Source organism: Lissotriton vulgaris, chromosome 7, assembly GCF_964263255.1.
Source record: "Lissotriton vulgaris chromosome 7, aLisVul1.2, whole genome shotgun sequence".
Classification (NCBI taxonomy): domain Eukaryota; kingdom Metazoa; phylum Chordata; class Amphibia; order Caudata; family Salamandridae; genus Lissotriton; species Lissotriton vulgaris.
This window is the reverse complement of record NC_141695.1, coordinates 782,561,343-782,576,681: the sequence shown is the minus strand read 5'-3', so window position 1 is coordinate 782,576,681 and position 15,339 is coordinate 782,561,343. Positions and strand designations below refer to the sequence as shown.

At 47.5% G+C, this 15,339-nt stretch overlaps 1 protein-coding gene across 1 annotated transcript in view; it reads right to left on the bottom strand.

Moving 5' to 3' along the window:
* The window catches only part of LOC147702408 (alpha-N-acetylgalactosaminide alpha-2,6-sialyltransferase 2-like), a 505,792-nt gene that overhangs the window by 57,779 nt on the left and 432,674 nt on the right, over nt 1–15,339 (bottom strand). The window contains exon 8 of the mRNA XM_086931027.1: nt 12,740–12,839. Coding sequence (XP_086787153.1) covers nt 12,740–12,839 — 100 coding nt within the window. The remainder of the gene's footprint in view (nt 1–12,739; nt 12,840–15,339) is intronic.

The following is a 15,339-nucleotide window of genomic DNA, read 5'->3' as shown; positions in this document are numbered from 1 at the left end:
CCTTAACTTCCGGTGATGCCTGAAGCTCACACTGGAGATTTTCCACTTCTGTTACGCACAGGACTCGCGCCACGCACATCCGGACACAAGGCCCGCCTCCACGGAAATAGTAAGAAAGGGACGATCCCTCCCCTGGGAATATGTGATGATATTCCGCAAACCAACATCCCGCATACCATCACCCCGCAATTTTTATAACGCAGGACTATTACTCCGCAAAGACATCATTTCTAAAACTTTTACAACGCATATGACTTTATCACGCATGCCACTATAACGCAAATGCATGTGTGGTAAAGTCATATACATTGTAAAAGTACATTATTAAAACATCAAATATATGTTTGTATATATGTGTATTTATATATATATATATACAAGCAGCCCGTCCCGATGTTGTCCCACCCTGCTCCCTTGAAATACCCCTGCACCCCATAATCATAACCCACCCTTACTCCTTAAAATACCCCAACACCCTTAAACAATAACCCATCTTAACCCTATAAATATTCCCTGTACCCCAAAACCCAAACCTATCCCTAAACCCTAAAACTACCCCTGTACCCCAAAACCCAAACCTAGCCCTAAACCCTATAAATACCCCTGTACCTCAAAACTGAAACCTACCCCTGAACCCTAAAAATACCCCTGTACCCCAAAACCCAAACCTAGCCCTAAACCCTAAAAATACTCCTGTACCCCAAAACCCAAACGTACTCCTGAACCCTAAAATACCCCTGTACCCCCAAACCTAGCCCTCACCCTTAAAACACCCCTGTACCCCAAAACCCAAATCTACCCCTGAACCCTAAAAATACTCCTGTACCCCAAAACTCAAACCTAACCCTGAAACCTAAAAAATAACCCTGTACCCCAAATCCCAAACCTACCCTGAACCCTAAAATACCCCTGTACCCCAAAACCCAAACCTAGCCATGAACCCTAAAAATACCCCTGTACCCCAAAACCCACACCTAGCCCTGAACCCTTAAAATACCCCTGTACCCCAAAACCTAAACCTACCCCCTGAACCTTGTAAATACCCCTATACCCCAAACCTAGCCCTGAACCCTAAAAATACCCCTGTACCTCAAAACCCATACCTATCCCTAAACCCTAAACTACCCCTGTACCCCATAACCCAAAACTATATCTGAACCCTTAAAATACCCAAACACCCCAAAACATATACCTCAGTACCCCAAAACATATACCCCTATACCCATACTTACCTTATCCAAACATTTTTAAAAAACATGCTTTTACCATTCATGCATTTACAACGAATTTCGTTGTAAATATATGCGTGGTAAAAGCATATAAAATATAATGCCATGCGTTACTGGCTCGCCTTTCATAATGCTGAAAGGATCCACGCTGTCTCCTCCACCTGCTTCCTCACTCTGTACATGCTACATAAGATCTTCAAGGAGCTACCTCTACACACAAGAAACACCATGTCATGAGCCCTCATCACCAGCTTATTGGACTCCGGCAATGCCCTCTCTGTAGGAATCGCTGCATACCATGCAGAACGCCACAGCCAGGCTCATCCTCTGCCTTCCCAGATGAACCAATATCACACCCCACCTCAGGAAACTTCACTGGCTCCCGAACAGAAGAGATGCCAATTCAAGTTGATGACCCACACACACAAGGCAGCAAAGACCTGAAACAGCCTCCCCATGCAACTTCGGACTATCACCTCATTTCCGGAATTCTGAATATTCCTCAAGATGGCCCTCAAGAGATCTTGCTGTTCAAATAGACCTCCGGGAGCAGCAAGCACCCGGATACCCTATTGGGTGATTCGCTTCACTTTTTAAATCCTGATTGATTGAAATAGGGTCAAGGGCATAGCTTGCTGTGTGGGTTTGTCCTTGGATGAGCTGGATGAGACTGAGGTTGCTGGGGCTGTCGAGGAGGGTCATGAAGTTAGTGTGTCTTATGTGGCACCTTCCAGGTGGAAAGTCAATTCCCTGAGTAGAATGTAGTTGGTTGATCTGATGGAGAGGGGGGCGATAAAGTCTGCAATGTGGTTGAAGAATTCCACTTTTAGAGCTGGGGGACAGCAGGCAAGGGTTCCCTTAAGGGTGGTATTGTAGTCTATACGTATTCTGAAGTGGAGGTGTTCCATGAGGTTGGCGTTTAAGTCTGTGGAGGTGGTGCAGCCTCTGACTGGAATGTGTTTTTGGTCTTGATGTATGATTTTGTAGGCAGGCGGGATGGCTGTGACAATGTTCAGGTTGGAGGCTGTGTTGAGTCATGTTTCAATCAGGAAGAGAAGGCCAGTGTGTTGCTGTTGAGGGGGTCCCAGATATCGGTGGAGTGTTCCCTTAGGGATTAGACATTGAGGAGCATGGCGGACATTTGATGCGTTGTGGTGGCGTGCATCAGTTGTTTGGAAGTGGTGGTGTTGGCATCTGAGGTGTTGTAGATGAAATTGCAATGGGTGCTGAAGAAAGATCGTACCATGGTGCTAGGGGATGTGAGGCAGCAACGAGTTTGCCGGTTTGTGTTGTTGAGGTCACAGAGAATGGAAGAGGGTAGTGGCAACGTTCATTGGTTCTTGTGGTGGCTGTGATGTTGAATTGGATGCTCATGGTGCCAGGGTTCCTGGTGCTGGGTGCAGTCCAGGCACTGACAGGCTTGCATTTGGGGCGCTGCAGTGCATCTGCTGCGTGGCCACACTGCGGCCTGCATTAAGTATGTCATGGGGTGGGCAGGGCTTCTGTTGGTGAGAAGAACTGTTAACGGGAAAACCCAGGCGGGAATGCCCAGGCAACAGCTGTCTCACTTTGCCAAAAGGCGGTAACTGGATCAGGCTGCAACAAACAGAACTGGGGGCCACTGGCAAATGCCAAGCTAAGTGACCAAGTGCCTAGTGATGCAGTTGCGCTGCTGTCTGCATTAAGTAGGGCCTGGGTTGGGCAGGGGGTCTGTTGGCAGGAAGGACAGTGAGTGGAAAAACCCGGACAGCTGCAGTGTCACTTGGTCAAAAGGCGGTAACTGGATCAGGCTGGAACAAGCAGAATCTGGAGGTCACCAGATGCCTACATTTAGAAGTTGTTATTTTCCTTCTGGAGGAAAAATATGGGAATGCCCACACAGAAAATCACAGTGAACTTTTGAGCATACAAGTGTCTGGAGGGAAAGCGAAAGAAAATCTTTTTATTTTCATGTAACATTTCAATTTCTGTTCCTGTTGCTGTTAATTGTGTCACAATTATTAGTTCTCTCTGCATGCATTGTGTTTGCATTGTTCAAACCTCTGTAAGAAGACTTGAATTTATTGGCATACAGCACATTCAGACCTCATTCTACAAGCACACTTTATGGGCATATTTTTAGAAGCCGTGTTTGAGCTCACTTTGGTCTTGTACAGAGCACACAGTTGCTCAATCAAAGGCGATTTGATTAAGCCATATTCATTTGGCTTGATTTTTTCTTTCTTAGACAATTTATGTGCTGTGAGGATTGGTACTATTTCTTCTAGTCAGATTACTTATGTAATGTTAATTATATTTGCTAAATAAATCTAATACTTTGAAAAGATCAAGTGAGTGCCTTTAGTGGAATTCTTTTCGGCTGAATTTCTCAATGTACTTTACCTCCCACTGATACTGCCTCTCGACTTTTCTTAAAAGATCAAAAGCGTCAACACATGCATGCATACACATACAGCCTTGGCATCATTCACACCTTGAGACTTGAATCAGTAATGACACTTTGTACTAATTTAAACAAGCATTTACAATGCAATGGTTTCGCCTTTGGAAAAGTTAGAGCTTTTGGCATTGTAAATGACAAAATTTGTATTTATGTGTTGGTTTTGAAAACAGATAAATAAATGGCATTGTCATTTACATTGCCATTAGCTTAATCTCTGCAGTCACTCAACAGTCCCTAGCACTCCCTAGTCACTCTGCACTCCGTAGCACTCCCTAGCACTCCCTAGTCACTCTGCACTCCCTAGCACTCCCTAGCCCTCCCTAGTCACTCTGCACTCCCTAGCACTCTGCACTCCCTAGCACTCCCTAGTCACTCTGCACTCCCTAGCACTCCCTAGTCACTCTGCACTCCCTAGTCACTCTGCACTCCCTCGCACTCACTCGCACTCCCTAGCACTCTGCACTCCCTTGCACTCTGCACTCCCTTGCACTCTGCACTCCCTAGCACTCCCTAGTCACTCTGCACTCCCTAGTCACTCTGCACTCCCTAGCACTCCCTAGCATTCTGCAGTCACTCTGAACTCCCTAGCACTCCCTAGCATTCTGCAGTCACTCTGCACTCCCTAGCACTCCCTAGCACTCCCTAGCAGTCACTCTGCAGTCCCTAGCACGACTTAGCACTCTGCAGTCACTCTGCACTCCCTAGCACTCTGCAGTCACTCTCCACTCCCTAGCACTCCCTAGTCACTCTCCACTCCCTAGCACTCACTAGTCACTCTGCACTCACTAGCACTCCCTACTCACTCTGCACTCCCTAGCACTCCCTAGTCACTCTGCACTCCCTAGTCACTCTGCACTCAATAGCACTCCCTAGCCACTCTGCACTCCCTAGCACTCCCTAGTCACTCTGCACTCCCTAGCACTCTGCAGTCACTCTGTACTCTCTAGCACTCCCTAGTCACTCTGCACTCCCTAGCACTCCCTAGCACTCTGCAGTCACTCTGCACTCCCTAGCACTCTGCAGTCACTCTGCACTCCCTAGCACTCTGCAGTCACTCTGCACTCCCTAGCACACCCTAGCACTTTGCAGTCACTCTGCAGTCACTCTGCAGTCCCTAGCACTCCCTAGTCACTCTGCACTCCCTAGCACTCCCTAGCACTCTGCACTCCCTAGCACTCCCCAGTCACTCTGCACTCCCTAGCACTCTGAACTCCCTAGCACTCCCTAGTCACTCTGCACTCCACAGTCACTCTACACTCCCTAGCACTCCCTAGCACTCTGCAGTCACTCTGCACTCCCTAGCACTCCCTAGTCACGCTGAACCACAACACACATCAAACTCTCCAAAGCACAACAACTATACACTAGTCCTTACATACACCCACACACACTGGACCGCTAAAACTCATACACCAGCCACACACGCCGAACCACATGCATCAAGACAAACTCACAGCGTCCATAAACTCCAAACCACGCACATATGTATAGACACCAAACTACAAAAGACATACACACATGAATCTACACAAAAGGCACACAGGGGTAAGCACACTAATGCTCACACAGGCGCGCATGCCGATAAACACACATACCCAGACCCAGACAAGGTGTACAGATAAAGGCCCCCGCACCACATTTGCATTCACCCATCATGGTCTGCCTACAGTTGACAGGTTGTGTGATCTTGGCCATATGACCGCATTCCAGTGTGTGACCCCCGTTGTCCATAGCTTGGTTGTGTATGTTTTAGTATTAAATACATATAGGCCTGTCTGCAGAAGTTTACCGGAACTGTGGTACACTGATAGAAAACCTCCTTTTTGCCCACAGAGAGGCGGCGTCAAGGGCCCTTTGTCACCGAAAGTTCTCACTAAACCCGAGTCAGAAGATGCCCGCGAGGTAGCGCTTATTGTAACAACTGTATTACATAATGCACTGTGAGCCCATTGTATTGGTTACATCATTTTGCCTCCCCTCCCGATGAAAAAGCTATCCTGCTGTAATAAATTTTAAGGAGTAGGAACCGATTTTCATTGACTCTAGAGCTGGGTGGGTGAAGGGGAATTAGGTGGTATGGTCGAATAGATGTTCATCCTCCAAAGGTCGATAACATTTGAAATTTGTGCTTTTTGCAGTTTTTTATACAATTACAGGATGTTTAGCGTCCCCACCGAGACTTGAACCTGGTTCCCCAACTTTGAGGTCGGCGGTCCTCTGCGGTGTAATAGTGCCCCAGGAGGAGGGTAGAGAAGGTGACTACGGCCACCCAAAAGAGGCTGCAGCGGTTCAACCGTGGAGCTCGGGTGCAAAAGACTTTGATTCCTGGAGGCTACGTTTGGGGAGCCTGCCCCTCCTCTTAACAGTTACTTCACGATCTGCAGGAACGCGTGTGTGGGTTAGTTCTAGGTCCCCCTAAGAGAGCGCGGTGAGGCAATGGAGTTCTACGTGTACTCAGCGGATCGCCTGTTCCAATCTCGGTAGGTTAATTCGCCGACTGCAGAGCTCTGTGCGAGCCGGTTGGTTTAAAGGTTCCAATTCTAGTAAAATTGTAGGGTGGGTTAATGCGCCGACCTTGGAGCTCTGTGTATGCCCGGGAAACTGCAATATCGAAGCCCGACAGGGTGGCGGTAGGTGTATAGCTAAATGTACCCTCACAAATTGGAGGCGGGGCCGGGTCACCTGTAATTCCAAAAGAGCACTTCAAGCCACCCACATAGCTCCGCGGGGACCCGCTGCAGCGCCCAGCGAGCTGCCCCCGTGCCCCATTGTGAGCTGCGCATTTCAGTTTCATTTCAATCGTTGTTACTATCAGTGGGTCATAGAGGTACGCCCACCATCTTTTCAGATATACATTTTTTTCTGTGCTGACAGAAGGAGAAACTAGCAACTCTACCTGCATGGCACACTGCTAGGCTGCGTGATGGTAGTGTGGGGGAGGGGCGAGAGGCGAGAAGCTCGGGGGTAACATGACGCAGCGAGGTTTCATGGAACGGGCAGAGTGCAGGGAACACTCACCACAGACCAGCAGAATAAACTAGGCACCGCAAGGACAATATTTGTGAACAAAAGATTAAACAAGTAAGTATTGTAGATGCATTGTTTCTAAACCGAGGCATAACTATTTACTTAAAAAAATTTGGCGAGGTCACTATCGGCCTCAGTGGGATTAAACAATGAGCTATCGGCATTCAAACTGATTATCTACAGGTCATGTTGCACATCAGTCTTGTTGAGGCGTGGGAAATGTTCTTGGTGACAGTTACCCTCGAGCTATATAAACTTTTGAAATGGGTATCCTTGTGGGCAGTAGCATACCATTGATTGACTTCATACACAAATATATCAGCTTAAAGCACTATGTTTTGCGGTTATGACTGACATTCGGTGTTCTTTAAAATGCATCACTGAACGCCAAGATATTTTTAAAGCTCTCTCCTATCCGAAATTAATCCATAAAAGAAAATGAGTGACTGTCACATTTTAGACATACGAATGGTTGCCATACTAAAACTAAAACAAACTACCGTTTTTCATATAGACTGTGTGGAGTAAACCTCTTGGATTTTTATTTATTTTATTGTATGCGTTTTTATATAGCGCAGACTTTACCCAAAGGTGTCAGAGCGCTTCACAATAGGAACAGAACTGATGCATGAGAAGAACACTACAAGTGAACAAATTACAAAAGCAAACGTTAAGTTACATGAGGCAAAAATGACAATTGTGGGCAAACAAAATACAAGAGGTAGCAAACGGTGCGGTCCACTGGGTGTGCCTGGTGGGGTTAAGGGACAGACACTCTGAGGCCAAGGGGGGCTATAGGTTCTGGTTTCATTTACAATCTGAGAGGCCAGTAATGGCTTAATTCACCCACATGGTATGGGGCCATTTGTGGCACAAAACGTTTATCTCCCCGTCTTCCTCCATGTTCATTGTAAACTGTGTAGTCAGGCTCGCAGAGGGCGAGAGTGAGCGTGTGCCGAGGTTGATGCCCCTATTGCAAGGCAGCTTGACTGACCCCGCCCCGGGTGGTTGTATTCGGGAGTGTGATTTTCATGTCAGCTACTGCGGTACTGAGTGGGCTCAATTACGACATAGCAGTAATTGTAATTTTTGACATAATGTTGGTAATTATGTAATGTTTCCGAGATTCTGCAGCATGACTAAACATAGTCGGTCCTATTCCGAGCGTTGACTCACCCAGGGCTTTCGGTCTAGTTGTTTGTATTCCTAACGTAAGTCTTAGAGATAAATGAGGGATTTGTAAGAGCGTGCCTCGTTGGTGTGTGGGTACGGCACACTGCGTTTCGCTAGTAGCGGGCAGAACGGAACCACTTTGTGTTATGAAAACAGCTGTTTAATCAGTGGATAAAAATATAGAACCTGATGATAACATCTGTAGAGTACAAGGCTAGGACTGCGGAAATGTCTGGAGTGTTCTGTGGAACTTTCATATGGCTCGTGAGACAAGAGGAAAAGAAACCTGATTAGCGAGAGGGATGAGAGGACGAGACAGGAAAAGCATTGGCCGTGTGGTCGGGCCGTGCAATGAAATAATAAAAACAAGGTAGATAGTGGGAAGGGACGTGAGCCAGTGCTTTAAAAGTAATACAAAAGTGCAGGGATACTCGACATCTCATAGCACCTGAGAAGTACCCGTACTCTTTCACTAAAAGCATTGCACCCTTTCTAACACGAACGGCGGGAGGGAGGCCTACGAGGACAGGGGGGGGGGCGGGAGAGGAACGGACGGCGGGAGGGGGCGGGAGAGGACACAGGGGGCGTGAGGGGGGAGGGGGGGCGGGAGAGACCACGGACTGCGGAAATGTCTGGAGTGTTCTGTGGAACTTTCATATGGCTCGTGAGACAAGAGGAAAAGAAACCTGATTAGCGAGAGGGATGAGAGGACGAGACAGGAAAAGCATTGGCCGTGTGGTCGGGCCGTGCAATGAAATAATAAAAACAAGGTAGATAGTGGGAAGGGACGTGAGCCAGTGCTTTAAAAGTAATACAAAAGTGCAGGGATACTCGACATCTCATAGCACCTGAGAAGTACCCGTACTCTTTCACTAAAAGCATTGCACCCTTTCTAACACGAACGGCGGGAGGGAGGCCTACGAGGACAGGGGGGGGGGCGGGAGAGGAACGGATGGCGGGAGGGGGCGGGAGAGGACACAGGGGGCGTGAGGGGGGAGGGGGGGCGGGAGAGAACACGAACGGCGGGAGGGAGGCGGGAAACGTGCCGGGGAAAAACATGCCCAGGACAGCAGCAATCACGGCCGGGCCGGACCAGCCCCCGTGTCTGGTCCGGCATTGATGGACAGGCCCCTCGTCGAATGGCTAGGCTCCATTTATGGAGCTAGCCAATGGGACGGGGGGCGTGTTCCATAGTGCCTTACTGTACTCATTAGATTTCTCTGGAGGAGGAGCCTAACGGCTCCGCCCCCCAGCGAAACCTAAAAAGTGAGGGCCTTTTTATAACTATTGGGAGTAATCCAGGTTTGCTGACTTCTCAATCAGCAGGGAATCTTCTATGCCTTACAAAAAGGTGTACAAGAAAGCTGAGGACAAATGACCATAGTTGCTCATAACTACAGTTTAAGCTTTACTCCATCTCTGAATACCAAGAAGTAATGCAGGGGATTTGAATGGCTAGAAAATTGGTCTCACTAGAATTTGCTGCGGTGACTTCTGTAAAGGTGGAAGTATGTTTGTTTAGGGACAGGTTATTGTTGATGCTGGTCAGAGTGTCGAAATACAGCAGAAGGACAATGTTCACCTTTGTAATGCTGTTCTGGGGCACAGTGGGGTTGTTAACAGTTCTGGGACATGAATCATGCTTTTAGAGTCCTGAGAGAAGACCAAACTTGTTCTGGACCAGATCCCTGTACAACTGAACACCGTCCACCTGAATGGAACTTGATATCTCCTCAACGTACTAGTGGAGAACTCTATATGCTGCTCTATTATGCGTGCGTGCCTGCCTGCCTCTGAAGAACCCAAGTGTCCAGAAGCACTGACTGAGTGGAAAGCTTTGCATATCAAAGAAGATGAACAGACTATGTCGGAATGCTCCCATGAACATGGATATTTGGTAGACCAGTGAAAGAGCAATGTATATCATTTACTAGACCTTTGGGGTGCATGGGGCTAGGTCATATGATGAATACCAGAAGCCCTGACCCTGTCCAGTCTTCACTCAACATATCGGGGCAGATTTATGATGCCTTTGCGCCGCAATTGCGTCACTTTATTTGACGCAACGGCGGCGCAAACAATGCGCCCTATTTACAACGTGACGCATCTAGGAGATGCGTCACGTTGTAAAGCCCTGCGCCATAAGGAGGCGCTCCTACGCAGGGGGGGGGCGATCCTGCGCAGAAACGCCTCCTGAAAGTGGCTGAGGGAAATTTCACTCAGTCACCTTCTTGAAGCAGGCGTAGGTCTTGACGCAGCATTGTGAAGATGGGGCACCCCCGAGCCTTGCTGGAGCTGCGTTGCGCTTTTGACGCAACTCCAGCAATGTGCCACATTTCCGGCACATATGCGTCACGCATCTGTGCCGTTTTTGCACCATGGTGCACCGCATTGTAAATGCGGCGCACCATGGGTGGCGTAGCTGTGGCGCACTGTAGCGGACATTAACTGGCGCATCCCTGGTTGCCGAAACTCGAACCTGGTTCGCCAGCTTCGACATCGACCGCTGTTGCCGCAAGGCTGCATCCCCAATGATGTTTGTCTTTGTTCCAAAACACCTAGAGACTAGGCTGCGGTACCAAGAGGGCTGGTAGTTGCCATGAGAGACAAGAACACAAGTGCCTGGAGCTGGACGAGTCCCACTACTAATTTGAGAGCTACCAATCCCATATGGGCTAGAACAATTTTCCTGACTTTCAGGCTGGCACTTGAGGCATCTAGAAATTAATTAGAACTCAGAAGACCAGAAGCAAGCTGGGAGGCATCGAACTCCGACCAAGCCCAGACCTGAAGGTAGCAGATCATGGCAATATAAATCTAGTTCCAGTTGATCCTAATCATTTGTGTCTTAACCGCTGTACTACTCCTCTAGAGAGTTCACTTTAACAGAGGGACATCCAGTGTAGAGATATTATGTGATGCACTTGAGAAGGTGGACTGCTAATAACAGCTGCACCCCTGATGGCACTGGGGGTTCTAGTCATGTCTTCCATCAATCCATGATTTGATCAAAGAATGGGGAAGTGAATGTAATGTACTACTTCGGCATTTACTCCTCCAGGACAGCCCTGTTTCCCATCATATCATCTCCTGGCAACCAACCAAAGCAGAGGAAAATATGAGGATTGGTGCATTTCAGCATTTTCCTGTGTATTGGGGAGATTGGCATGGTACTTAGGCACTGGAGGACACTTGTCTCTTTCTGTCAGGATGAGTCAATTAACTAATTAACAGGATTGTCTGCAGCACCTTCTAGTACCTCATCAAGTGTATAACTCTACACACAATACCTCTTTGTGCACCCCACCTTCAGTGCAAACTCCTTTTCCTTGAGCTCAAAGCCAAGAACAGGAGGCATAGGAACAGCATTGAACCCCCAGGCAGTAGCTGTAAGAAGAGGGTGCCCAGAGATGGAGGTATGTCCTACTCCATGAAATAAACACATGTAGTCACAGGAGCTAACAAATACTGAGTGCCCTAGCTCACGTCCACCAAGAGAGGCATGCATGTCCTCCGAGTGGATTTACTCAGAAGGAGAGACAAGCTGAATCCGACAAAGCAGTTGCAGTTCAGCACCACTAAATCCAGATGGGCAGCAGTATTAAAACAGACCATGCAAAGGAGTCTCCTGGACACTTGAGGGTTCTGTCTCCTAAACTTCACAAATGCTGGGAGCCCCTTGCTTGAGCCTTGATAGTTCGACCTAGCTGATATAGGCTGTGAGGTACTGGGAGAACATGGTGTGATCAGTCACTTCCATCCTCCCTGGGATTACTCACACCACATGCAAGGTGTCAGTGGTGATGACCTGCACATAGTAGTGGACCAGCACTGTACAGAGGGCCTCATTGAAAGGAAGAGATGTTGGCAAATTGCTAGTTTTCCAAGCCCCTGTATAAAGTTTGGAATGTGTTTCCTGATGGTGAAATCCTACATTTCCTGAAGGATATCTAGGCAAATCTGTGCACGCAGCCCAGATAGTTCTGTGAGGATTCCACACTAGGAGCTTGTCTGCAACAAATCATTGCTCCTCAGATATGAGATAGAGGGGGTAGAGTGTATCAGCTGGTGCAGCCGGCTGGTGTCACACCAAACATGTTTCTAACCCTTATTATGTGTTTACATGGGTTGAAGAAAAAGGAAAACAGAGTGTTAAGAACACAAAAATAGCGGAAAAAACAAGACTTGGTCTCTTGCAGCAAGTTTCTGCACACTAGAGGTGCGCAAGCATGTGAGTTCCTGCATATGTTATATGCCCATTGGCCAGGTACCAGATGTGCAGAGCCTAATTCAACAGTTAAAGAAGCAGTTTGCTGTTCTGCAACTGAGTGATGTGGTACCCAGAGGTGGCTATTGGAGAGAAACAGCACATGGGAATAGTAATAGTACTTCTAGTGATCTCCTGGGATTTTGACATGGGATTGGCCAGGACACCCAGAATGTATCCTTAATCTCTCATCTTTTTCCCCATCCCTACATCCTTATCCGTATAACTTTGTGGAGATACTTGCACCGTGGGGACTTAATATCAAACACTCATTAGAAGTCTTCTAACCTTACTCCAGGGCTTTTCCTCCACTGGAATGTAAGTGTGAACACTGTGTGTGAAGGTGCGGTGTTGAGTGAGGACCGGCCTTGCCCTCTGCGAAGCTCTTCACCCGCTACAGAGAAGGAACCTGGGCTCATCTGACCCAAGACACAAACTATCAAGAACATTTTCCAATGACACAGGACCACTCTGGACACAATCATACTTATCTCAGTACTATTTGCACTATGTACAACTCAGTTGTTAATTAGGTTTGAGCAGTATGGATTCCAAGGCAAGAATACATGGTCATAACAGTTCTGATAAAGCGAGTTGTACCTCATCACAGGCGTGGATGGCAGTCAGCAGCATGGCTGCCCCGGTGGATGGACGGTAGATGTTTCGACTTTTTCCTTTTAAAATGCCTGATAGAACAAATCTGAAATTGAAATTACAAGCAAACCTGTGAGTTATCATTGTGAAAAAGGAGGACCATCTTGGGTCACATATGTTTCCCAACTTTGCTTGTTTTTTTCAGTGTTCTTTTTGTCATCTAATCTCTCTTGCCTATTTTAACACTTCACAGTTTCATAATTGCCAATGAAAAAGTTGTACAAAACATCTGCAAATATTTTCTGGTGTACATATGCCAATTCTATGATCCTCTTTTTGACTATCGATCCATACATAGGAACTGATTGAAGGTATAGCACCATGACTTTCATTCCTTTAGTATTGCCAATGTAAAAAATGTGGTTCGCTGTATTACGACTTGCTGTCATGGTGGCGGCTGGTTTACCTCCAAGCAGTTTTCACTCTTATGTTGGGAGCTCCCTCTTGGAAAACCTCTGGTGACAACTTCACCATGCCCATGCACCATTTTAGAATTGCTACCACCATAAGTGAGTACTAGAAACGTAACCCCAAAATAAAACCGCATTGCCAGGGTCTATATTTTAAGTATCCCTCACATGCAAGCATATTAGGGGCTCCTGAAAGCCCATTCTGAGACAGCGGCCATGGCTTGCATGACGATCCTTCACAGTATCAACATTGGTACTGATAACTGGGGAGCCAAAAATAGATTTTTTTCGGCACCCCCATATTACCACAGGTGACCACTAAGTATGATAAATAGTACTTCCACTGTTTTGCTTGGAAAAAGTTTAATAAGAAATAACACATTTATGCAATTGTGCCTAAGGCAGAGATAAATTAATTGGCATATATAAAAATAGAGAAACTTCTTGACTGACGTGCTTGTAAAGGTGCAGCAGCGTGGTAGCAGTCAGTCATACCCAGAACTAAATACGCCATCGACCCCCTACAACATGAACTCCTCATACTCTGTGAAAAAAAATTGAGGAGTCTCTATTATTGTTGTCAATGTGATGTCTTTATTTTAACCCTTTGCACGCTGATGACGGAACTGTTCCATCATCAGCTGCGGGTGCGCTGTGCTGATGACGGAGTGGTTCCGTTATGGCCCGCTCGCCGCTCATGCGCGGCCCGAATTCCGCGCCGGCACTGAGCATTCTATATAGCGGGGCGGTCCATGACGGAACCGTTCCGTCACAAGCACAGCTCACCCGCGTGCCGTGACGGAGCGGTTCCGTCACGAGCACGGGACCGCCGCGCGGCCGCCCCGCCCCCTTAGCACTGCGGCGGAATAGCCGCCACAGTGAAGGGGTTAATATCACCATCCCTTTTCACGTCATGCTTAGTCCTGAAGCCGACCAAACAGTCAGTACCCACAACAGTGGGTAAGCCACTCCCCCCCTGCCCTCGAGCGGGAACACCCACTCTCCCTTGTTCTCTGTGTGGAGAAAACTTCACGGCTGGGGTGCTCTCCTGCTGCGCCTACCAGCGGTGCGATTGGCTGACGCAATGGGAGGGAAGCTGCCTGCTGGCTGCTTCTTGCAGCAGGAGCATGCAGACCCACCAGTAGAGCTTCATCGATCTGGAGCGGAGGCGGCGTGCGGTATCCCAGCACTCAGGTAAGTTTTATTTTAATTGTTTGTTATTCCCCACTGGCAATGCCCCCACCCCTCGAGCATGCCAGCCGCCGCTGCCTAACCTCTCTCTCCTCGACTCGTAGGTAAACCCAAGGCTCCCCCCCACCCCCCTCCGTTATATGCAATGCCTTTCAGTCTGCTCCCAGTGAGAGAATTTGAATTAGGAGAGAAGGCGAGCCCGAATAATTAGATGTTAGGGGTGGCTGATCTAATTTCAAACAAGACCTTCAGCGGGGGGAGCAAAAAGCCAAGCTGCCTTTCACTTGCTTCTGTATTATGTTAAATATATATATATTTTTTTTTATAAAAGTGATCTTGTATTTATTGTAAGTTCGCCTTGGTGGAAAGGAAAGTAGGCACTAATGATCTAAAGTCCGCCCCTCGCTCTCCCCCTCATCCCCCTGTTCAATTCTTTTACTTTAGCTAGTTATCTGCTGGCTCGTTCTGTCGCTGAAAGTTGTAACATGAGATAATTGTAACTAGAGATGATGCGTTGGATGGAGCTGCTGTTGTACAAGAACCAAAAACTGGGCACATTGATCGGATCTGTGACGTCACTTTCAATGCAGATAACATTGGGGTTGACCTCTGTAGTTTGAATACTCCGCCGATGGATCTGAATAGATTGCCTGTCTTGCAGAATCTTTTGTTTGTGTAGTGGAAGTAATTCCCTTTTAGTCCCGCTGCGAGAACAGACAATCATTTTGAAGAATTCTGCCACATTAAGTAACTTTTTACATAGTTGATGCCTCCTGCTGCAAGTTTGGAGCCAGAGTGTAAAGTGTTTGTGGATATATGTACGTGCCTAAAAGAATGTTTTAAATGTGCTTTACCAATCCATATGTAGAATGGATAGAAGAGCCGGCAGTAATTTAATAAAAATATCATAAGTATGCTTCCTGCAGGCCTGCATTTGTGTCTGCT